The sequence below is a fragment of the Mustelus asterias genome, chromosome 7, assembly GCF_964213995.1.
Source record: "Mustelus asterias chromosome 7, sMusAst1.hap1.1, whole genome shotgun sequence".
NCBI classification, from domain to species: domain Eukaryota; kingdom Metazoa; phylum Chordata; class Chondrichthyes; order Carcharhiniformes; family Triakidae; genus Mustelus; species Mustelus asterias.
The window spans coordinates 34,853,855-34,877,143 of record NC_135807.1 but is presented as its reverse complement, the minus strand read 5'-3'; the positions used below and the strand labels follow the sequence as shown (position 1 = coordinate 34,877,143).

Here is a 23,289-nt window from a genome sequence, read left to right as displayed (position 1 = left end):
CTATATCTCTGTGCAGCCGGTTTGTGTCTTCACAGCTTTCATTCCCACCTAACTTTGTGTCATCAGCAAATGGTGACACATCACTCTCGGTCTTTTCATCTAAGTCATAAATTGATAGATAGATAGATACCCTACAGTGCAGAAAGAGGCCCTTCGGCCCATCGAGTCTGCACCGACCACAATCCCACCCAGGCCCTATCCCCATATCCCACCCACTAATCCCTCTAACCTAGACATCTCAGGACTCGAAGGGGCAATTTTAGCATGGCCAATCAACCTAACCTGCACATCTTTGGACGGTGGGAGGAAACCGGAGCACCCGGAGGAAACCCACGCAGACACGAGGAGAATGTGTAAACTTCACACAGACAGTGACCCAAGCCAGGAATCGAACCCAGGTCCCTGGATCTGTGAAGCAGCAGTGCTAACCACTGTGCTACCGTGCTGCCCCTATTGTATGTAGCTAAAGCCCCAGCGCTGATTCTTTTGGCACTCTATTTGTTTCAGGTTGCCAACTTAAATGACCCATTTATCCCTAATCTCTACTTCCTCTAACCAATCATCTAATCATACTAATATGTCACCCCAACTTCATGAGGCTTGCACATCAACCTTTTGTGTGGCACCTTATTGAATGCCTTCTTGAAATCCAAGTATGCTGCATCTACTATTCCTCCTTATCTATTCTACTAGTTACATCTTCAAAAAGCTCATAAATTCGTCAAACAGTATTTCCCTTTTCCATGTTGACTTATTCAACTCATACAATGTTGACTTATTCAAATTATACAATGCTTTGCTAAGTGCCTTGTTAATACTTCCTTAATAATAGATACCAGCACTATCCCGATAACTGATTTCAGGTTGACGGCCTGTAGTTTCCTGTTTTCTCCCCTTCTCTTGAATAGTAGTGTTACAATTGCTAACTTCCAATCTGCTCCGATTGTTGCAGGGAATTTTAGAAAATCATAGCTAGCACACCCACTATCTCTGCAACTATCTCTTTCATAACCCAGTATATAGGCCATTAGGTCCTGGGGATTTGTCAGATTTCCACAGGCTCACCATTTCGGGATAACGAAATTTCTCCTCGGTCCTAAATAGTTTACTCCGTATTATTAGAGTTTGAACCCTGGTTCTGGACTCCCCTGCCATCAGGAATAAAAGTCTGAGGTCACGTACCAACTGACTCAAGAATATCTTCTTCCCTGCTGCCATCAGATTTTTGAATGCACCTACCTTGCATTAAGTTGATCTTTCTCTACACCTTGTTATGGCTGTAACACTACATTCTGCACTCTCTCATTTCCTTCTCTATGAACAGTATGCTTTACCTGTATAGTATACTAATATAGTACTGTATACTAATACATGTGACAATAAATCAAATTAAATCAAATCAAACAATCTTCCTGCATCTACCCTGTGTAGTCCTGTTAGTTTTTTTTAGGTTTCTATGATATCCAACCTCATTCTTCTGAACTCCAGCGAATATAATCCCAACTGACTAAATCTCTCCTCATACATCAGTCCTGCCATCCCAGGAGTCAGGCTGGTATACCTTTGCTGCACTCCCTCTGTGGCAAGAACAACCTTCCTCAGAAATGGACACCAAAACTGCACACAATATTCTAGGTGTGGCCTCAACAAGGCCCTGTATAATTTCAGCAAGACATCCCTGCTCCTGTACTCGAATTCTCTCTCTATGAAGGCCAACATACCATTTGCCTTCCTTACCGCCTGCTACACCTAGAACATAAGAACTAGGAGCAGGCGTAGGACATCTGGCCCTTCGAGCCTGCTCTGCCATTCAATAAGATCATGGCTGATCTTTTCGTGGACTCAGCTCCACTTAACCACCCGCTTACCATAACCCTTAATTCCTTTGTTCAAAAATTTATCTATCCTTGCCTTAAAAACATTTAATGAGGTAGCCTCAACTGCTTCACTGGACAGGGAATTCCATAGATTCCTGTATGCTTACCTTCCGTGACTGGTGTATGAGGACATCCAGGTCTCATTACAAAGTCCCGTCTCTCGGTTTATAGCAATTCAGATAATAATCTGCCTTCCTGGTTTTTGTGACCAAAGTGGATAACTTCACATTTATCTGCATTATATTGCATCTGCAATGCATTTGCCCGCTCACTCAAGATGTGCAAATCATACTGAAGTATCTCTGCATCCTCCTCATAACTCACCCTCCCACTCAGCTTTCTGTCATATGAAAATTTGGAGATATTACATTTAATCCCCTCATCTAAACCATTAATATATATTGTGAATGGCTGGGGTTCAAGCACTGATCCCCACAGTGCCCCATTAATCACTGCCTGCCATTCAGAAGAAGACCCGTTTATTCCCGCTCTTTGTTTCCTGCCTGCCATCCAATTTTCTATCCATCACAATACACTACCCCAATCCCATGCCCTTTAATTTTACATGGGACATTGTCGAATGTCTTCTGAAAGTCGAGATGAACCACATCCACTGGCTCCCCCTCATCAACTCTGCTAGTTACATCCTTGAAGAATTCTGGTAGATTTATCAAGCATGATTTCCCTTTTCTATATCCATGTTGATTCTGTCCAATCCTGCTACTGTTTGCCAAGTGCTCTGCTAATATACCTTTTATAGTGGACTCTAGCATTTTCCCCACTACCAATGTCAGGCTTACTGGTCTGTAATTCCCTGTTATCTCTCTACCTCCTGTTTTAAATAGTAGGGTTACATTAGCTACCCTCCACTCTGTAGGAACTGTTCCAGAGTCTATAGAATCCTGGAAGATAACCACCAATGCATCCACTATTTCTAGGGACATTTCCTTAAGTAGTCTGGGATGTCGATTATCAGGCCCTGGGGATTTATTGGCCTTCAGTCCCATCAATTTTCCCAGCATCATTTCCATACTAATACTGATTTCCTTCAATTCCTTCCTCTCACGAAACCCAATGTGATGATACCGTGCCTTTAAGAAATGTATTTTAATTATGTTTCTCTACAGGATATATCGAGCAGTCCCTGGCATTTTGTCAGAGCTGTTTTGTCTGCTGTTGGTATCTTCTATTGTTACTGAAGCAGTATAATTGAAATCATGTTTGTTTTAATCTGAACTAATGCAGTGTTCTATTTTAGTGTTCCACTGGGATTGCAGAGTAGAGCTTGACTGGGATAATTGACAGGTCAGGCCATATGATTGGGGACAGCTATGCTTTCACAGAGAATTCCAGCTTAGTTTGTGGGATGCTGTTTTGGAAGCTGCAGAGAGAGACTTATCCTTTCCTGTCTCTGAAGTCTGAAGACTGGAAGCTGCTAGAGACTAGGTTTACTTCTCTGTGTTGCTGTCTTGAGAATATACCCTTCTCTGAAAATGGCTGTTTAGATATCTGTCTATAGGTATTAATAGCTGGAAATCTAGTATCATGTGAGCATATTTGTTTTAGTGCTATCTAATTCCGAAAAAGGGTATATGTCTATGGGGTATTGCTTTTAAATTGGAACAACAGAGATAGCTAGCTGTTAAGAATTGTACTGTGTCATGTTTAAGTCTTGAAATTGTTAAAAGATATGCTAATTATTTTTGTTATATTCTAACTGTGTTCTTAAATAAACTTTGTTTGATGAAATCTTCCTAGTGGGTCACTTGATTCATACCTGGAGTGAAACACCTTATGCTCACCAACGCCAAAATCAAATGTAACACTTAGGGCCTGATTTTACCATTGTGGTGCGCTCGTTTTCGGGCACGAAAACTTGGTAAAGTTGGGTGTGAGGCAAGTAGCGCGATCTGTGCCTGCCTCCGTGTTGGTTCCCCCTTTACCAAGGCCTGAAAATGGCCGTGATCAGAACCACGCCCGAAACAGGCACGACGGCCATTTAAATGCATTTAAATTGACTTAATGGGCTGTACACCCAACTTTACCAGTACTTGCCCCTTTACCACTGCGTTCGCCCATCCAGAACGGGTGCGAAACAGACATGCTCCATATAAGTCCCATTTGGGCGTTCCAGTTATTGAGGAGGTAAGTGCCGAGCGTCCGACGGCTCTCTGCTTGGGATCGGTGAGGGGGGGCTCCGCTGATACTCTGCCTGAGATCAGTGGTGGGGAAGGGGGATCCACTGCCACTCTGTCTGAGAACAGTGGAGGGGAAGGGGGTCCGCTGCCACTCTGCCTGAGATTGGTGGGGGGGGGGGGGGGGAGAAGGGGGAGGGTGGATCACTCTGCCTGAGATTGGTGGGGGGGGGGGGAGGGGTGGGGGGATAAGAGGGTCAGTAATGTTGTGGGGATGGGGCAATGTCTGTAGGAGCCTGGGGGGGGGGGGGGGCATTATCCAGCCCAGGAGGGATGTGGCAGGGGAGCAGCATTCTATCATTTTTTTTCTTCGCATGCGCAGTTGGAGCTGCCACTCGGAGCTGCAGTGTTTTGGGCGTGTTAAGCCCCGCCCACAGGCTTGTGCAGTGCGATTCGGAATCACTGATGCTTTTGCAGGCAGGGTGTGTATGGGGGCGCTTCAGACGGGTCTAAAAGCCGGATCTGAAACACTCCCAGTTTCAAGTCCGCCCAGCACTTAGAATCAAAATAGTAAAATAGGGCCCTTAAGAGTCTCGACCAACTTCACAAAACACCTTGTAGTTTTCGGCATGCTACAATTGCAACACATCACTGCACTGCCATTTTTATTATTTTATTTAACGAATTAGATTTCAAGTTTAGAAATATCAGTCAACTGTTACCTGTAATTTATTAAGTAGTTTGACGAGCTAAAAATTTAATGCCTCAAATCCATTCTCGCTCATTTGTTCCATATCCCTTACCTAACAAACTCCCTGTTTATCTCAATCTTTAAAATTTATGTTGATCCATAATCTACAACCTTTAAGGGGAACGTGTGCCAGATTTCCACTCACCTTTGTATGAAAAAAAGTTTTTGCTGATTCCAATCCTAAATGACCTCGCCGTATTTTTTAAAGATATTACATTATAATATGATGCGTAAAGCATAGACAATTTAATCAAGCAAAAGATAGTTTTTGACATGGCCATTATAACAGTTCTTGGTAAAGTGAAAATAGAAACAGAAAATCCTGGTGATCCTCTTTGTACATCACTGCCAACAGATTGTGGGCTCACTCTGCTTTAAATTAAATTCTGTCATTTAGTCATAACATCGGGTTAGACAAAGGCAATAACTTATCATTTTTGATCTCTCTCCTGGTGTAACCCCAGATGCCTTCATTGAACTCACTGGTATCATTCATGCCACTATCAGTAAGCCATGAGTTCAAGTCCTAGAGAGTTAACGTACATAACATAGTTTAACTCACAACTAAAACAGTGTGCACTTCCTTATTTGATCAGCTTCCCTGGCATTGTGTCTTAACATTTATACCCAACCAACTCAGTTTCTCTCTCCACAGATGTTGCCGGACCTCCAGCATTTTGTTTTTATTTCATATTTGCAGCATCTGTAGTATTTTGTCTTATTACTATTTGTTGTTTCTTGCTATATGCCACATGACTGCTGTGAGTCCCTACATTAATTTTTATATATCTTAATTTCTGGGATGTGGGCATCACTGACAAGGCAAGCATTTATTGGAGTTATTTGCTAGGCCATTTCAGAGGGCAGTTAAGAATCAACCACATTTCCCTCGGTTTGGAGTCACATATAGAGTAGCTCAGATAAGGATGGCAGATTTCCTTTTCCAGAAAGGACATTATTGAACCAGATGGGTTTTTACAACAATGGTCAGAATGAATACTACTACTGTTTTATTCCAGATTATTTAATTAACCCGAATTTAAATCCCTCAAATAGCTAAAATGAGATTTTAACTAGTGCCTGAGATCATAGGCCTCTGGATTGCACTCTTTAATGTAATGACTGCACTTCAAATGTCCTTCATTGACTGTGAAGTATTTTGGCATAACCTGAGCTTGTAAAATGCCCTAAATAAATGCAAATTATTTTTCATAGGATTCCCATTGAATATCTAGTGTTGATGAGAAGGTCAATCCTTCTGCCCTTCCTATTAGTTCCAGCACATCTCTCCTTTAGCCAGCTCTCCCTTTTCAGTCACAAGGGACCAATATGTCATGGTATCTAGAACTGTACAGTGTTTCATTGTTGCATATATAATTTTAAACTGGGTGGGAAGAAAGGAAGACAGCCAAGTACAGTTTATATCTAACATTTTAAATGAGTGTTTTGTGCAGGTGTTTTATACGTTATCACTACCAACCAATGATCACACTAACTACTGGTCAATCACTGGAAACACCTACAACTAAACTTCTATAAAGTTTTTTATTGAAATATTTTAGTACAGATTTTTCACGTTAAAAAATACACCAAATGTCATGAAAATAAATTTTAATATAAACATAATAGCAGAGAAAAAGGAACAAACTCATTCCACAAGCTGAACTGAAAGTAATACCCACAAGAGGCTAAGAAATAGCTGATTTGTTGCAACAGTTTTCAGAAAAGCTCCAATTGTTAGCTGGAATGTATTCTTCTATAAGCTTTTCACACTCAGAATGTGGGAGTCACTGGAGAGGCCTGCATTTTATGACCATTCATTCTGAGCAGATGCCAGTGGATCTATTTCTTGAACTGAAATAAATCATTTCAGAGGGAGTTCAGCCACAGTGGTACGATGGACCAGGTGGCCTCCTTCTGCACTGTAACAATTCTGACATTCACTGTAGGTCAGTAATCACAAGGGTGATGGGTGAAATTGGTTTGGTGCCGGTTAGGATATGGATAGCAGAGATAATCTCAAGTTTATGCAGGGTACAATGCGTTGGATACTAGCCACAAATGCGTTGGAATAGTCAAGTCTGGAGGTGGCATGGATGAGGTTTTACCAGTAGATATATTGAGGCAGGTGCAGAGTTGGATGATGTTATGGAAGTGGAAATAGGCGCTTTACTGCTGATGACCCACATGTGATCAGAAGCTGATCTTGAGGTCAAATAATAACATCAATGTTGTGAACAGTGCGGTTTAGTTTCAGACAGTTGTCAAAGGGTTGGAGTTGATGTATAGTAAACAGAGTTTGTGGTGAGGATCAAAGACGACCGCTTCAGTCTTTCTAAAATTTAGTTGGGAGGAAATTTCAGCTTATTCAATATTGGATGTCTGACAACTTAGAAGCAGTGGAAGAGTTGAGAGAGGCGTGTTGAGATGGAACTGGAAGCTGTAATCATACAAGTGAAAACGGAGTGTTTGTAGATAATGTCACCAAGGAACAGCATGTAGATGAGAAATAGAAAGGGGAGCTAACAATAATCCTGGGAGATACCAAAGGTAACAGGGTGGGAAGAGAAACTAGCAGGTTATTCTCTGGCTATAATTAGATAGGTAAGAATGGAACCAGTCAAATGCAGCTCCACAAGTTGGAGGATGGAGGAGAGTCATCACAGGAGGATAGCAGAGTAAACCATGTTATTGACTGTAAACAGGTTAAGAAGATCAAGGAGGGAAAGTTTACCTTTGTCACAGTCACATAGGATGTACAAACAATGAAGAAAATGCTAGCACAGGCACAGGCCCTTCGGCCCTCCAAGCCTGTACCAACCATGCTACCTGACTGAACTAAAACCCCCTACCCTTCCGAGGACCGCATCCCTCTATTCACGTATTTGTCAAGATGCCCCTCAAAAGTCACTATTAGACTTTGTGATTTTGATGTAATTTGTAACTTTGATAAGGTATTGTGGCAGGGCAGAAATCCGAATGGAGAGATTCAAATATGGAGTTCCAGGAAAGATCGGCAAAGATTTGGCGGGTCACAATGTTCAGTAAAAGGAAAGAGGTTGGATATGAAGCATAATTTGCAAGGATGAAGGGGGTCAAGGGTTGGTTCTCTGTGGGAGGGGTGATGATGGCAGATTTGAAAAAGAGGGTCAAAATCTGTAGCAAGAGAACAGTGAACAATATCAGCTAACATGGGAGTCAGAAAAGAAAGTTGGGTAGTCCACAGTTTAGTCAAAAGGTCAAAGGAACCGGGGGCCAGCGGTCTCATGGACAAGATGAGCTCAGAAAAGACACAAGGGAGATAGAGAAACTAGAGAAGGCTGAGAGTTCAGGGCTAAGGGAAAGGACAGAGGCAGCCAATTGAATCACAAAGCTGAACATTTTCAGTACAATCTGGACTACATCCTTGAAACCGTTCAAAACATATTTTACATTAAATTTCACCCTGGTGAGAAGAACCCCAATCCCTTTCAATACTGGAGAACATTGAGTAGTCAAGACACTAGAGCTGGTCATCTGGTACAGGTCAATAGAGATAGCCTGTGTTGGAATCCCCAAAACTGTCTTCATTCTTACAATGTAAACACACCAATCACCTCGAGTCCTTCTGCTCCCTCTCTAGGTTCTCTCCTCATGGTTGTGAGAGTGCCCTAGCGAGTCTGTTCCAGAACCAGGCTTTGGTGCTTGGATTTGTGTAATCACAGATCGTGATGTGTCGGAGAATGCTGGGAAATTTCTTCTTGATTTGCTTGTATTTGACGGGGATCAGACGCTTGTCTCGGGCACCTGTTAGATCAGAAATCAGTACATCGGATTTAAAATTCCTTACTTCACATTTTCTCCCTCCCCACTGACTTGGGGGTATGATGCAGCACCAGCAACCCTGTGGTATCATTACTCCCCACAAAACATTTTTCACAGAAGGACATTCATCCTCATCACCAGCATTGCCATCTATCCCTGTATAATTTCTCTCAAATCCTTGAATATTTTCAAGATTTTCTTTAAGTGCTAATCTAATTTCCTCCCAAATATTTTTCCTTTGGTTTCAACGACATCAACCTGCATCTTGAAGAAACTTTAGCGGCACGGTAGCACAGTGGTTAGCACTGCTGCTTCACAGCTCCAGGGACCTGGGTTCGATTCCCGGCTTGGGTCACTGTCTGGAGTTTGCACATTCTCCTTGTATCTGCGTCGGGATGCGTAGGCTAGAGGGATTAGCGGGTAAATATGTAGGGATGTGGGGATAGGGCCTGGGTGGGATCTTGGTCGGTGCAGACTCGATGGGCCGAATGGCCTCTTTCTGCACTGTAGGGTTTCTATGATTTCTATGAAACTGAAAAAAAATCTTGCTCTCCAACTCCCTTTTTAATTAATTAACTACTAGTTTTATTTATATGTGTGAATCCAGGCAGCAATGTCAGTAGGTTATTCTAAGATGAGTGGCATCTTAACCAACTCCAATCCAATCTTCACCAAATATCTATTGCACTGGAAACTTAGCTAGTGTCAACAATTAGCAATCAGAAACAGATACCATTTCTTCCCCCCTTCTTTTTCGTACTCCTGTCATCTCTCTGGTGGGCAGATCAGTCAAGACAGAACACAGAAAAGAAGCAAATTTTGAATTGGCTGTATAGCTCAGTACCACATCCTGCAGCGCCACAAGAAGCCAGAGAAAGAGCTATTTTCCCCCTCTTCTCACACACCAAACACCAGCTACTTGTGGGCCTCCTGAGGTTCAAATAGTGGCCATCAGAAAATGAGTCACACCAGAGCTAAGGAAGATTCCTGCTTGTATTCTCATTTCGTCTTGACGAGTGGATAGGTAGAAAGAGGAATTACTGGGACTTAACGCCACACTGTGACAAAGTGGAGTTTGAAAGCTCAGTGATAATGGGTGAAAAACAACAAAACATTCTGTGGAATCACAGGCTGGGAAACATCACTGTTTCTAAGGCTGCATTTATTTATGTTCAGTAAGAAGTCTCACAACACCAGGTTAAAGTCCAACAGGTTTATTTGGCAGCACTAGCTTTCGGAGTCTCAGGCTCCTTCATCAGGTGAGTGAGGACTTGTGTTCTCAAACAGGTCACATAAAGACACAAACTCAATTTACAAGATAATGGTTGGAATGCGAGTCTTTACGGGTAATCAAGTCTTAAAGGTACAGACAATGTGAGTGGAGGGAGGGCCAAGCACAGGTTAAAGAGGTGTGTATTGTCTCCAGTCAGGACAGTTATAACAGTAGGGGAGCACTTCTTGCACATAAGCTGATGCATTTTCAGAACCTTGTACTTTGCTGACAGCAATGTCCCAGGCAGCTGGCTGCATTTAAGGTGGCAAAGATCAAACAAAGACAGAAAACACATTATCCTGGCTCTCTCTTCCACTTTCCCCAGCTCATCTTGCTGTTCCCATCCAATTTCCCTCGCCGCTAGCTCACTTGCCTCTGCTCCCTCCCACTTCTCTCACCACTTAGCGCCACATCCTTGACCATTTCTCTCCTTGCTTTATTCCGCAGCCCCTCGCCGGTCTCTTCACTCTTCCACTCCCCACTGTCTGTTCCACTGTTTCCTCCCAAGTGGAAGGGCTGGTCAAGAGGGGAGTGGCGAGGTAATTGTAAGGAAGTGGGGGGGGGGGGGGGGGGGGGGGGAGGAGCAAGCTCGTAGCAAAAGGAGCAGCAAGGGGATTGGTGTGAGGGAGCAGGCAGTGGGAGGGAGGTTTCAGTAAGTTAATGGTACATCATAGTGACAGAAACAGTTGGAGAAACTGCACACGTGCCAGAAGACTGAGTGGGGGCCAACTTTCTGATTTCCTTTTCCTGTTTGGCAGTAGCAGGAGTGAGCAGCATGAGTGAGAGTTATAAAAGCTATAAAACTGATCAGGATCATATTAAAGAGAAAAAGAGAGAAACCTAAGTAAGGGGTGAAGGCAACAGACCATGTAGGATGAAAAAACAGGGTGAAAATTAGATGAAGCATCAACACATGCAAACCAAATACATTAAGAGTAGATGATTGTATACAATACATGCTATTTTACCTGGACTAAGACTCAGGGCAAACTTTGTTTGAAAGTCACAATCATCACTGACCAAATAGTCATCGGAGATTATCGCCACCATCCTTTTACACCTGCCATTAAAGATGAAGCAGAGAATTCATGTGAATCAAACAGTTGGTAATTTATCTAATTCTGGTATAATGTTTTAATGATTGCCTTTGACCCTTCCTGTCTGGTTATGTCGATTTCAGTTCAGAAGAAAAGTTTTCTTACAAATGTGTGTTCAATTGCATAAAAATCATTTGCTGACACAAGGATACAAAGTGCTGGAGTCTGAGAACCAAATATAGTTGCCAAGTGAGAAGTCTTAGCAAGATGTGCTTGGAACTGGAAATAAAAGCATTGTCTTGCTTCCAAATCTCAATCGCCATTGCGGAAGCACATTTGGCTTATTCTAACTCATCATTCCAGAGTGGACCTATTGTCCCTTCACTTAACCTTGGCATTGTGTCTGCTCATGGCTTCCCCCTCAGTCAGGGACTAATGGGTGGGAGATCTGAGCTTGAAAATGCTCCATGTTTGCCAGTGATGTGTTTCATTGACTAATGGAATGTACTCAACTGGGGTATGAGAAATACAGAATTCACTTCCCTAATCATATGGCAAGTTATTGGGAACAGGAAGTTAACAAAACCAACAGGCATGAGAAATCTCAGAAATGCACCCAGAAATTTGCTGTTTCCAAACCCTGCCCAAACCATTTCCGCGTACCTTTTCTCAATAAGCTCGCTGGAGATGGTCCAAACACACGACCCTGGCAGCACATCTCGATCAAATACACACAGTTTCAGTTTGCACTCCGACTGCTCGAGCTGCTTTATCATCTCGTGGACAAACTGAATGTCGGCTTGACAATAACAAATAAAGGCATCAAACAACTCAGGTGCAGCTCCTGCAAGACACAGAACATTTATTAATCCGGTGATTCCCAATTTGTTCCACCACTGTGGTTTTCCTTGCCTTGGGTATGGGTTTATCGTAAATCAATTGATAGACACCAGTAAATGTTGTGTCATTCCAAGTACAAGAATAGTCAAAGAGAAGTGAGACAAATTTCATCTAATAATTCCTGCATTCTTATGGCTCCATATATTGAGAGATAGACTGACCTCTTTAAATGTTACTCCTGTTCTAACGTTAACCTGACACATTCCTGCTTTCTCATTTTAATGTTGCTGCAGTTGTTCTTCTTTAATTTATCCTCATGTTGGTAATACAGAGGGTGGCTGCTGGTAAGAGTCCTTTTTAATGAGAGCGAAAATCACAGTCTGGAGTACAAAACCATAAAGTTGATTCTCTAACCTGTGTGTCTTTCATGTAGCTTACATAGTATATTACATACACCCATAGCGTGTTGTTGTAAGCCGGCTTACATTATATTTAAAAGTTGAACCAGTTGTTCTTGTAGTCTAGTCTTCAGTTGGGCTTGGTTAAGGTGATCCCGATTGTTAGGGCCACACAGTCTTTGCCTGTCCTTGGAAGGACCAAGTTTGGGGTTCTTACTAATTTCTAACTGGATGATCACACTGTGGTAGCTGACCTTCTATTTCAAGTTCAGCATTGAAGCCCCTATTCCAATACTTTCTTTGAGAACTTTCATCTTATTCATGCCAGTTAGCGAGAGGGTGGGTGATGGTGGAATTACTTCCCATGAGAAGGAGAAAGTGGGTTTGGAGCATCGTCCCCTCTAATTTTTTGTTGCATGTGGCACATTCACTTAAGTGCATGGGCTATTTTAATTTTTTGGCACAGCCTCACAGGTGGTAAATTAAAGGGGCCGACTTGTGCTCGGCCCGCACACGAACTGGGTTGCTCTTCAAGGGCACACTGATTGGGAGTAAGCCAGGTACGGTCGTATCTTGCCAAATTAGAGGCTATGACCAAAATTAAAGGGAAAACTATCTTAAATATTATTCGCAACCTAAGTAAGTGAATGCTAAATGAAATTTGTCAGACTGTTATATATCTCTGTAATGTGTTTACACTGTGCTTCCTTTGTCAGGCCAGAAATTCCACCTTTTCACAGAACTGTGGAAATCCAACTATCAGTCTTCCCGTTCATCCAGAGAAATCAGGCTGTTCTCACACAATTTTACATGCTTCCAGGTCGAGTACATTCCTGAGCTTTATAGAAACATAGAAAAACTACAGCACAAACAGACCCTTCAGCCCCACAAGTTGTGCCGAACATATCCCTACCTTCTAGGCCTAACTATAACCCTCCATCCTATTAAGTCCCATGTACTCATCCAGGAGTCTCTTAAAAGACCCTATTGAGTTTGCCTCCACCACCACTGACGGCAGCCGATTCCACTCGCCCACCACCCTCTGTGTGAAAAACTTCCCCCTAACATTTCCCCTGTACCTACCCCCCAGCACCTTAAACCTCTGGGAAAAAGCCTCTGAGAGTCCACCCGATCTATGCCTCTCAACATCTTATATACCTCTATTAGGTCTCCTCTCATCCTACGTCTCTCCAAGGAGAAAAGACCGAGCTCCCTCAGCCTATCCTCATAAGGCATGCCACTCAATCCAGGCAACATCCTTGTAAATCTCCTCTGCACCCTTTCAATCTTTTCCACATCCTTCCTGTAATGAGGCGATCAGAACTGAGCACAGTACTCCAAGTGGGGTCTGACGAGGGTCTTATGTAGGTGCATCATTATTCCCAGACTCCTAAACTCAATCCCTCGATTGATAAAGGCCAGCACACCATACACCTTCTTAACCACCTCCTCCACCTACGGGGCCGATTTTAGAGTCCTATGGACCTGGACCCCAAGGTCCTTCTGATCCTCCCCAGTACTGAGTCTTTCCCTTTATATTGTACTCCTTCATCCCATTTGACCTGCCAAAATGGACCACTACGCATTTATCTGGGTTAAAGTCCATCTGCCACTTCTCCGCCCAGTCTTGCATCCTATCTATGTCCCTCTGTAACTTCCGACATCCCTCCAGACTATCCACAACCCCACCAACCTTCGTGTCGTCGGCAAACTTACCAACCCATCCCTCCACTTCCTCATCCAGGTCATTTATGAAAATGACAAACAGCAAGGGTCCCAGAACAGATCCCTGGGGCACACCACTGGTGACCAACCTCCATTTAGAAAAAGACCCATCTATACACACTCTCTGCCTCCTTTGGGCAAGACAGTTCTGGATCCACAGGGCAGCAGCACCTTGGATCCCATGCCCTCTCACTTTTTCTAGAAGCCTTGCATGGGGGACCTTATCGAACGCCTTGCTAAAATCCATATAAACCACATCTACCACTTCCCCTTCGTCAATGTGTTTAGTCACATTTTCGAAGAACTCCACCAGGCTCGTAAGGCACGATCTGACTTTGACAAAGCCGTGCTGAGTATTCTTGAGCATACTAAACCTTTCTAAATGCTCATAAATCCTGTCCCTCAGGATCTTCTCCATCAGCTTACCAACCACTGAGGTTAGACTCACCGGTCGGTAATTTCCTGGGCTATCCCTATTCCCCTTCTTGAAAATAGGAACCACATCCGCAATCCTCCAATACCTCTCCCATCTCCATTGACGACGCAAAGATCATCGCCAGAGGCTCTGCAATCTCTTCCCTCACCTCCCACAGTAACCTGGGGTACATCCCATCCGGACCCGGCAACTTATCTATCTTGATGCCATTCAAAGATTCCAGCACAACCTCTTTCTTAAAGTCCACATACTCAATCTTTTCAATCCACCGCAAGCCCGCATTACATCCACCCAGGTCCTTTTCCTCTGTGAAAACCGAGGCAAAATACTCATTAAGCACCTCTGCCATTTCTGCTGGTTCCGTACAGACTTTCCCGCCTTCACCTTTTATAGGCCCTATTCCTTCATGTCTCATCCTTTCACTTTTCACATATTTATAGAACACCTTAGGGTTCTCCTTAATCCTACTTGCCAAGGCCTTCTCGTGACCCCTTCTGGCTCTCCTAATTTCCTTCTTTAGTCCCTTCCTACAAGCCGTATACTCATCTAGATCCCTATCTTCACCAAGCTCTCTGAACCTTTAGTACGCTTTCCTTTTCTTTGCGACTAGGTCCCGCACAGCTTTCGTGCACCACGGTTCCTTTAACCTACCAACACCTCCCTGTCTGCTCGGAACATTGTCCTGTAGAACTCTAGACAGACATTCCTTGAAAAACTGCCACCTCTCTTCAGTACATTTCCCCAAGAATACCTCCTTCCAATTTACTCCTCTAATTTGCTGCCTTATGATTTCATATTTCCCCTTACTCCATACAAACGCTTTCCTAGCTTGCCTGATCCTCTATTTTTCCAATGCAAGCATAAAGGAGATAGAGTTATGATCGCTATCCCCAAGATGCTCTCCCACTTTATACATTAAATTCTGGCCTTTGTTTGCAATTCAGGAGGATAAGCCATCATTATTCGAAATGTACCATCACTGGTCAAATACAACATTCATAATATTTAGTTTCTGGTTAGGACAGCGTCACAAGGGCTTTGGGCTAGGGTGATCTGCAGGAATCAGGACTTCAGATCTCAGAAATCAATTGGAATCAAGATCAACAATACTTTTTTCAAGATTCTAATTTTAAACTATTTTTTAAAAAATGGTCCTGATTCTCAGGTACCTGTAACTTGACTTGATAAAGTAAAGAGATGGGGAGGGTAGTCTTCCTTATGACTGATAATTGAGGCTGCTTCATTTACATTATAGGAAAATAAAATGAAATTTTGTTTTGATTACCTGTGGGGTCATCTCTTATTGTAATTCCTGCCGAAGCTCGGGCCTTGGGCTCACTGCTATCCACTGATGGCACCTGAAGTGGTTTGTTGAGGTATTGTCTACAGTCCTTTTCTGTGAAAGAATGGGTGCAGATTATAACATTTCAACACAGATTCACATTTTTAAATTCTTTATTTAGCCTTACAATTGTGTCTTAGAATCATAGAAAGTTATTCAGCTCGCCATGACCATGTCAGCTTGACAAGAGCCACTCAGTTAGTCACATCCCCACCATTTCCCCCAAACCCTGCAAAGTTTTTCTCTCCAGATAATCATGCAATTTTCTTTCAAAAGCCATGACTGAGTCACACTATCAGGCAGTACATTCCAGATTCCTGCGTGAAAAAGAGGATCCATGGTTAGCTAAAAAAGGTTAATTCCCCGTTTTCTCTCTCCCTCCTTTCTTAATTGGTGGGGTTACATTTGCAATCGTCCAACCTGCAGGAACTGTTCCAGAATCTATAGAATTTTGGAAGATGATCACCAACGCATTCACTATCTCTACAGCCACTACGTTCAACACTGGGATGTAGATCATTAGGTCTGGGAGTTTTATCAACTTTTAGTCCATTAATTTCTCCAGTGCTACTTTTTTACTAATACTAATTTCTTTCCGGTCCTCAATCTGTCCAGTCCTTGGTTCTCTAATATTTTAAGAGGGTTTTTTGTATCTCCCTCTGTGAAGCCAGACACAATATTTGTTTAGTTTCTCTGCCTTCTTCTTATTCCTCATTACAAATTCTCCTGTCTCTTCCTTTAACTTCCTGTAGTTAACCTTATGTGCCTTTGCTATTTTTTTTGTTTTATAATACACATAGAAGTTTTGACAGTCTATTTTTTATATTTCTTGCTAGGTAACTTTCGTATTCTATTTCCTCTTGTTTTATCAGTTTCTTGGTTCTTTTTGCAGAATTCTAAAATTCCCCCAATCCTCATGCTTGCTACATTTTTTTGGCAACTTTATAAGCTTCTTCCGTTAGTCTAACAAAATCCTTAACTTATCTTGTTAACCTTCTCTTCCTTTTAGTCGATTCTTCCTAAATGTCGAATACCCTTCAACATTTAGTTCTCAAACTTGCAGCCACACCTCTCTAATGGCAATTAGGCCATATCTGGTTACTTCTATTTTACTTCTATGTCAATTCAGCGGCTACATGCACTCAAGAGTGTCATTAACTCAATTATTTTATTATTTTCACAGCTTCTAGCCTTACCTGTTGGCACAAGTTTGTATGCTCTGTCGCTTCCTGGCACATTTTGATCATCATTTCCCAAAATGCTAAGTTGCTCTCTTGAATTTTCCTCACTTTTTAATTCACCACAACCTCCTAAACGCAATCCCTCACCCCCACTATTTAAAGCCCCCTCTGCTTCTCTAGTTGTACAACCCATTAGAGCACTGATCCTAGCGTGGTTCAGATGTGGACTGTCCCAATGGTACAGCTCGCACCTTCCCCAATACTAGTGCTGGAGCCCGAGAAATCAAAACCCATTTCTCCCACACCAATCTTTATTCACCCTAAACCAGTTTGCTCATGGCTTAGGTAACTACCCAGAAATTATTATATTTGAGGTTCTGCCTTTTAATTAAGCCTCTAGCTGCACATAAGCTGCTTTGCATCAAACAGTTGCTAGGGAGAGCGATAGAATTCGTGACTGGGGAAGGGAATTTGTGGTGGGGCTCAGAGGCAATGGGCTCAGTCCTCCTCATATTTAATTGTATCAAATTTTTGCTCATGTATTTAAGACAAGTTAGAGACAGTGGAGGGGCCTAGAGAGATCTTGGTGAGGTTAAGCTGGATGCTGTAAGCAAATCTAGGACCACGAGATTAGCATGGCTCAGTTCTTTTTTTGATTGATTCATTCAGTAACTGTTCAAGGGGATGTGGAAATTTAATTTTAGTTGTTAATCGTTCTGCCAGTAAGCCAATGTTGAGCCAGGTGCTTGTTGAGCATTTGCAAAACATCTAATTTTTAGCCTATAACCTGCAGAATTCTGGTCCGGGAAATGTTTGTTATTCCAGAACAACCTGTGTAATCTTGTTTCTCACTTCCCATGTCTGTGGTCAATGTCCTGGAGGCAATATACAAAAACATGGAGTTGCAATTCATTGCAGAAATTACAGTACACTATGTTCACGCAATATCTAAGTGATATCAGTCATTTTTCTTGTTAATGCAGTCCAACACTATTTTCATACAATTCAGCTGTTGACCTATGAGGAACAAGTTTGAAGTTTCCATTTCCTTCTTGTGGTTGGAACAGTGGAGAAGTCATCAGACCATGACAAACAAGAGTGATACAAACATGTATTTTATTAGACTCCTTCAATACACCACCCCATCACTCCACAGTCAATGATCAGTACAATCATGGAAGGGTTCATCAACAGTGCTATCAAGCAGCACTTGCTTAGCAATAACCTGCTCAGTTTGGGTCACTCAGCTCCTGACCTCATTACAACCTTGATTCAAACATGGACAAACGAGTTGAATTTTAGAGGTGAATTAAGAGTAACTTCCTTTGCCATCAAGAGATCTTGTAGATGGTACACATTATTGCCACTGTACATCGTGAATGAGGGTGAATGTTTGTGGAAGGGGTGTCAATCAAGCAGCTGCATTGTCCTGGATTGTATCAAGCTTCTTTTATGTTGTTGGAGCTGCATTTATACAAACAAGTGGATTATATTCCTGACTTGTGCTTTGTAGATGGTAGGCAGGCTTTGGGGAATCAGGAGGCGAGACACTCCTATCCTCTGACATGCTCTTGTATCCACAGTATTTATATGGCTAGTCCATTTCAGTTTCTGGTCAATGTTAACCCCCAAAGTTTATTTATTAGTGTCACAAGTAGGCTTACATTAACACTGCAACGAAGTTACTGTGAAAATCCCCTAGTCGCCACACTGTCGGGTACACTGAGGAAGAATTTAGCATGGCCAATGCACCTAACCAACACACCTTTCAGACTTGAGAGGGGAAACTGGAGCACCTGAAGGAAAACACGCAGACATGGGTAGAACGTGCAGACTCCGCACAGACAGTAACCCAAGCCGGGAATCGAACCTGGGCCCCTGGCGCTGTGAGGCAGCAGTGCAAACCACTGTGCCACCCGAGAATGTTGATAGTGGGGGATTCATCAAGTGAATGTCAATGAATGATGGTTAGATTTTATCTTGATAGGGATGATCATTGCCTGGCACTTGTGTGACGTGAATGTTTCTTGCCACTTGTCCAGATCTTGCTGAATTTGGACATGGACCGCTTCAATATCTGAGGAGTTGCAAATGGTGTTGAACATCAGTGAACATCCCCACTTCTGATCTTATGATTGAAGGAAAGTCATTGATGAAGCAGCTGAAGGTGGCTGCCCTAGGATACAACCCTGATGAACTCCTGCAGTGATGTCCTGGAACTGAGATGATTGATCTCCAACCACTTCAACCATCTTCCTTTGTTTCAAGTATGACCCTAACCAGTGGAGGGGTTCCCCCTGATTCCCATCAACTCTAATTTTGCAAGGGCTCCTTGATGCTATACGAAGTCAAATGCTGTCTTGAAGTGGAGTCACCGTCACCAATGGAATTCTGCTCCTTTGTTTATATTTGAACCAAGGTTGTAATGAGGTCAGGAGCTAAGTTGACTCTGGTAGAACACAAACTGAGCATCAGTGAACAGGTTATTGCTCAGCAAGTACCACTTGTTAACCCCTAAGGTCTGTATTCACTATGTTTTGAAGGATGAGAGTTCAGGGCTGGACAGACTAGATGCAGGGAGGATGTTTTCCCTGGTTGGGGAATCTAGAACCAGGGGACACTGTCTCAGGATATGGGGTAGACCATTAAGGACTGAGATGAGGAAAACATTTTTTACTCAAAGGCAGTGAACCTATGGAATTCTCTACCACGGAAGCCTGTGGAGGCCAAGACACTAAATGTATTCAAGAAAGAGACAGATTTTTAAAATATTCTAATGGCATCAAGGCGTTTGAAGAGAAGGTGGGAATATAAAGTAAAGTTTATTTATTAGTCACAAGTAATGCTTACATTAACATTGCAATGAAGTTACTGTGAAATTCTCCTAGTCACCACACTCCAGCGCCTGTTCAGGTCAATGCACTTAACCAGCACATCTTTCAGAATGTGGGAGGAAACCGGAGCACCCGGAGGAAACCCACGCAGACACGAGGAGAATGTACAAACTCCACACCGACAGTGACCCAAGCTGGGAATTGAACCCGGGTCCCTGGTGCTGTGAAGCAGCAGTGCTAACCATTGTGCTATACGGCATCCAGATCAATGATCAGCCATAATCATGCTGAATGACAAAGCAGGCATGAGTGGTCAAATGGTCTACTCCTGCTTCTAGTTTCTATGATTCCATCACTTGAAAGATGATTGCGAGTTGACTGATGGGGCAGTAATTAACTAGGTTAGATTTGTCCTGTTTCTTGTATACAGGACATACCTGAGCAATTTTCCACATTGCCGGATAGATGCCAATGTTGCAGCTGTACTGGAACAGCTTGGTTAGGGGCGCGGCAAGCTCTGGAGCACAGGTCTTCAGTACCATTGCTGCAATATTGTCAAGGCCCGTGGCCTTTGCCGTATCTACCACCATTAGCCATTTCTTCATATGACATGGAGCGAATCAAATTGGATGAAGACTGATATCTGTGATGCTGGGGACCTGTGAGGAGGCTAAGATTGATCATTGATGATAGAATTCTTCATCAAGATTGAGTGACATGGTTAGGTCCTGGATCGAAATAAAGGAAAATACGATAGCATGAAGCACGAGTTAGCTATGATGGATTGGGGAACATTACTTAAAGTGATGATGGTGGTTAGGCAATGGCAATCACACAAAAAGAGTGCATGGGTGAAGTGCAACAATTGTTCATTCCTGTCTGAACCAAAACTAAAATGGTAAAGGTGACCAAACCATGGTTTACAAGGGAGATTATTATAGTATTAGATCTAAGCCACAGGCATACAAATTGGACAGATAAAACACAACAGACCTGAAGATTGCGAGCAGTTTAGAATTCAGCAAAGGAGGACAAAATGATTGATTAAGATGGGGAAAATAGAGTATGAGAGTATAAATTTGCAGGACTGCAAAAGTTTCTATAGGCATGTGGAGAAAAAAGGATTGGTGACGACAAATGTAGGTCCTGTGCAGATGACACAAAGTTGGGTGGGAGAGTGAGCTGTGGGGAGGATGTAGGGATGCTTTAGTGCAATTTGGACAAGTTGAGCGAGTGGCCAAATGCATGGCAGATGCAGTATAATGTGGATAAATGTGAGGTATTCCACTTTTGGTAGCAAAATCAGGAAGACAGATTATTACCTGAATGGCTATAGATTGAGAGGGGGGAATGTGCAATGATGTACACCGGTTACTGAAAGTAAACATGCAGGTGCTACTTGCTGTTTGGCAAGCAAGTGGTAAGTTGTAAGTTGCAGCATCACCAGGTTGACACCTTGTTTTTATGTATGCCTGGTGTTTCTCCTGGCATGTCCTCCTGCATTCTTCACTGAAACTGGCTTGGTGGTAATGGTAGAGTGGGGTACATTTCGGGCCATAAGGTTACAGATTGTGGATGTGTACAATTTTTGTTGCTGATGACCCACAGCACCTCGTGGATGCCCAGTTTTGAGTTGCTCGATCTGTTCGAAGTCTATCCCATTTAGCATGCTGGTAGTACCACACAACATGAATACTTAACCTTGCTGTTAGTTAATTCGTGACTGACAGATGCCATTCACCATGACTTTCAGTAATTCCATGTTGGCTACATTGTGGCCATCAGAATGTCATATACAGAGTTGGTTATACGCTCTTCCAATTGTCTGGTCCACTGGGAAGTGGCCACAGACTCTTGGGGAATGCAGGGGAAAGAAGGTACAATACGCAAGGGGAAAACAGTAAATGTGTAGATAAAGGTAAAATACTACAGATGCTGAAATCTGAAACAAAAACGGAAAATACTGGAAAATCTCAACAGTTCTGACAGTATCTGTGGAGAGAGAATAGAGCCAACATTTTGAGTCAGGATAACCCTTCATCAGAGATATATAGATTTTTTTATTTGTGTCACAAGTACGCTTACATTAACGCTGCAATTAAGTTACTGTGAAAATCTTCTCGTCGCCACACTCTGGAATTAAGAATCTACTGAGAACCATGAAACCATTGTCGGAAAAAGCCATCTCGTTCATTCCTTTAGGGAATGAAATCTGCCATCCTCATGGGCAATCCCCCAGTCGTCACACTCTGGCACCTATTCAGGTACACTGAGGGATAATTTAGCATGACAAAAGCACCTAACCAGCACGTCTTTCGGACTGTGGGAGGAAATCAGAGCACCTGGAGGAAACCCACGCAGACGCGGAGAGAACGTGTAAACTTCCCACAGATAGTGACCCAAGCCAGGAATTGAGCCCCTGGCACTGTGAGGCAGCAATGCTAGCCACTGTGCCACCCTTGGGGGGGGGGGGGGAGGTGCAGCAATGCTAGCCACTGTGCCACCCTTGGGGGGGGGGGCGGTGCAGCAATGCTAACCACTGTGCCACCCTTGGGGGGGGGGGGGGGGAGAATGCAAACACGAGAGACTCACCAATATCTGGCATGAGGTCTTCAACGATATCATCACGTTCTATCTTCCGGAGTAGCTCCAGTAACCTGCCCACGGAAGAACTTTCCTTCACTTGCCAATCTTCCAGCAGCTTTCCAGTGGGGCTCTCGAACCTCTCGTAGTTCCTGATCTCCAGATAGTCAAAGCCCATCTCTTCGGCCAGCCCCGTCCAGTCCACCGCCACCACACTCCTGGGATTGAGGAACAGTGCCAACTTCCTCCTCACCGCGAAGTTCAGAGCAACAAGGGGGATGGAAAAGAAGTCAATGGTCCCCGGGGAATCGGCAGCCTCTCCAACCTTCTTCCCACCACTTGCCATTCTGTGAGTAAAATATCCGGGCAGGATTCTTTACGGAAATGGACAAGAATTACTATTCCAATCAAAAAACACTTTGCCTTAAAAAGTTTCTCCTATTCTCTCACCCCCCGCGTCTATCTACACCTCACAAGTTCAACAGAAATCTGGATTTTAATAAGCTCCAACATTTGCCATTAAACTTGCTTTCATCTCCCACAACTTCACAGAGAAACGCAGAGCCCACATTTACGTGAAAGAAATGTCGTCCCGAACTTCATCCAGATAGAAATTGCACCCAAATCTGCTTTTAGTTTGGTCACCGTTAAAAAAGGAAAACGTACCAAAAATTATACCGTTCTTTGGGACTCTTCAGAAGTTAATTAATTGTGGCAGAAAACTAGGATTTAATAAAACTCTTGTTATTTCCTTACACTGCTGCCATTTCAGAGAAGTGACGAACCTGTAACTGGCTTGAAGCCGCTCCTATGGGAGGAGCACCTAAGTTTCGTTTCCGTGTTGAGCAATTCTTCCATTTGCCTAGTTTTGTTTACTGACCATAGAGTGTGTGTGGTACTGATCACTCAGGGACTCGTGCGCTTTAGGAGCGTCACAATGGATTCAAAACCCAACTCTTCCTCTCTCCACAGATGCTGCCAGATCTGTTGAGCTTTTCCAACACTTCTTAAAAATTTTAGATTCCCAACATCTGCAGTATTTTGGTTTTACTCTTTTCACAAGTGGGTCAGTG

The 23,289-nt window shown here is 43.1% G+C and overlaps 1 protein-coding gene across 1 annotated transcript; it reads right to left on the bottom strand.

The window, feature by feature from the left end:
* Positions 1-6,294: 6,294 nt before the first annotated feature.
* Positions 6,295-23,016, bottom strand: myd88 (MYD88 innate immune signal transduction adaptor). The gene is made up of 6 exons (XM_078215854.1): positions 22,883-23,016; positions 22,226-22,590; positions 15,562-15,672; positions 11,541-11,721; positions 10,809-10,900; positions 6,295-8,549 (listed from the first exon to the last, which is right to left on the bottom strand). The coding sequence occupies exons 2-6, from the start codon at positions 22,560-22,562 to the stop codon at positions 8,395-8,397; spliced, it is 876 nt and encodes a 291-aa protein (XP_078071980.1). The 5' UTR covers positions 22,563-22,590; positions 22,883-23,016; the 3' UTR covers positions 6,295-8,394.
* Positions 23,017-23,289: the final 273 nt, after the last annotated feature.

Bases quoted from the DNA above. Each gene is read 5' to 3' on its own strand.
- myd88 (XM_078215854.1), bottom strand. From the start codon at position 22,562: ATGGCAAGTGGTGGGAAGAAGGTTGGAGAGGCTGCCGATTCCCCGGGG. The intron at 15,673-22,225 runs GTGAGTCTCTCG...ATTCTTTCACAG, and splicing joins AGACCTCATGCCAGATATTG to AAAAGGACTGTAGACAATAC. The intron at 8,550-10,808 runs GTAAAATAGCAT...CTGATCTAACAG, and splicing joins TGCCCTGAGTCTTAGTCCAG to GTGCCCGAGACAAGCGTCTG.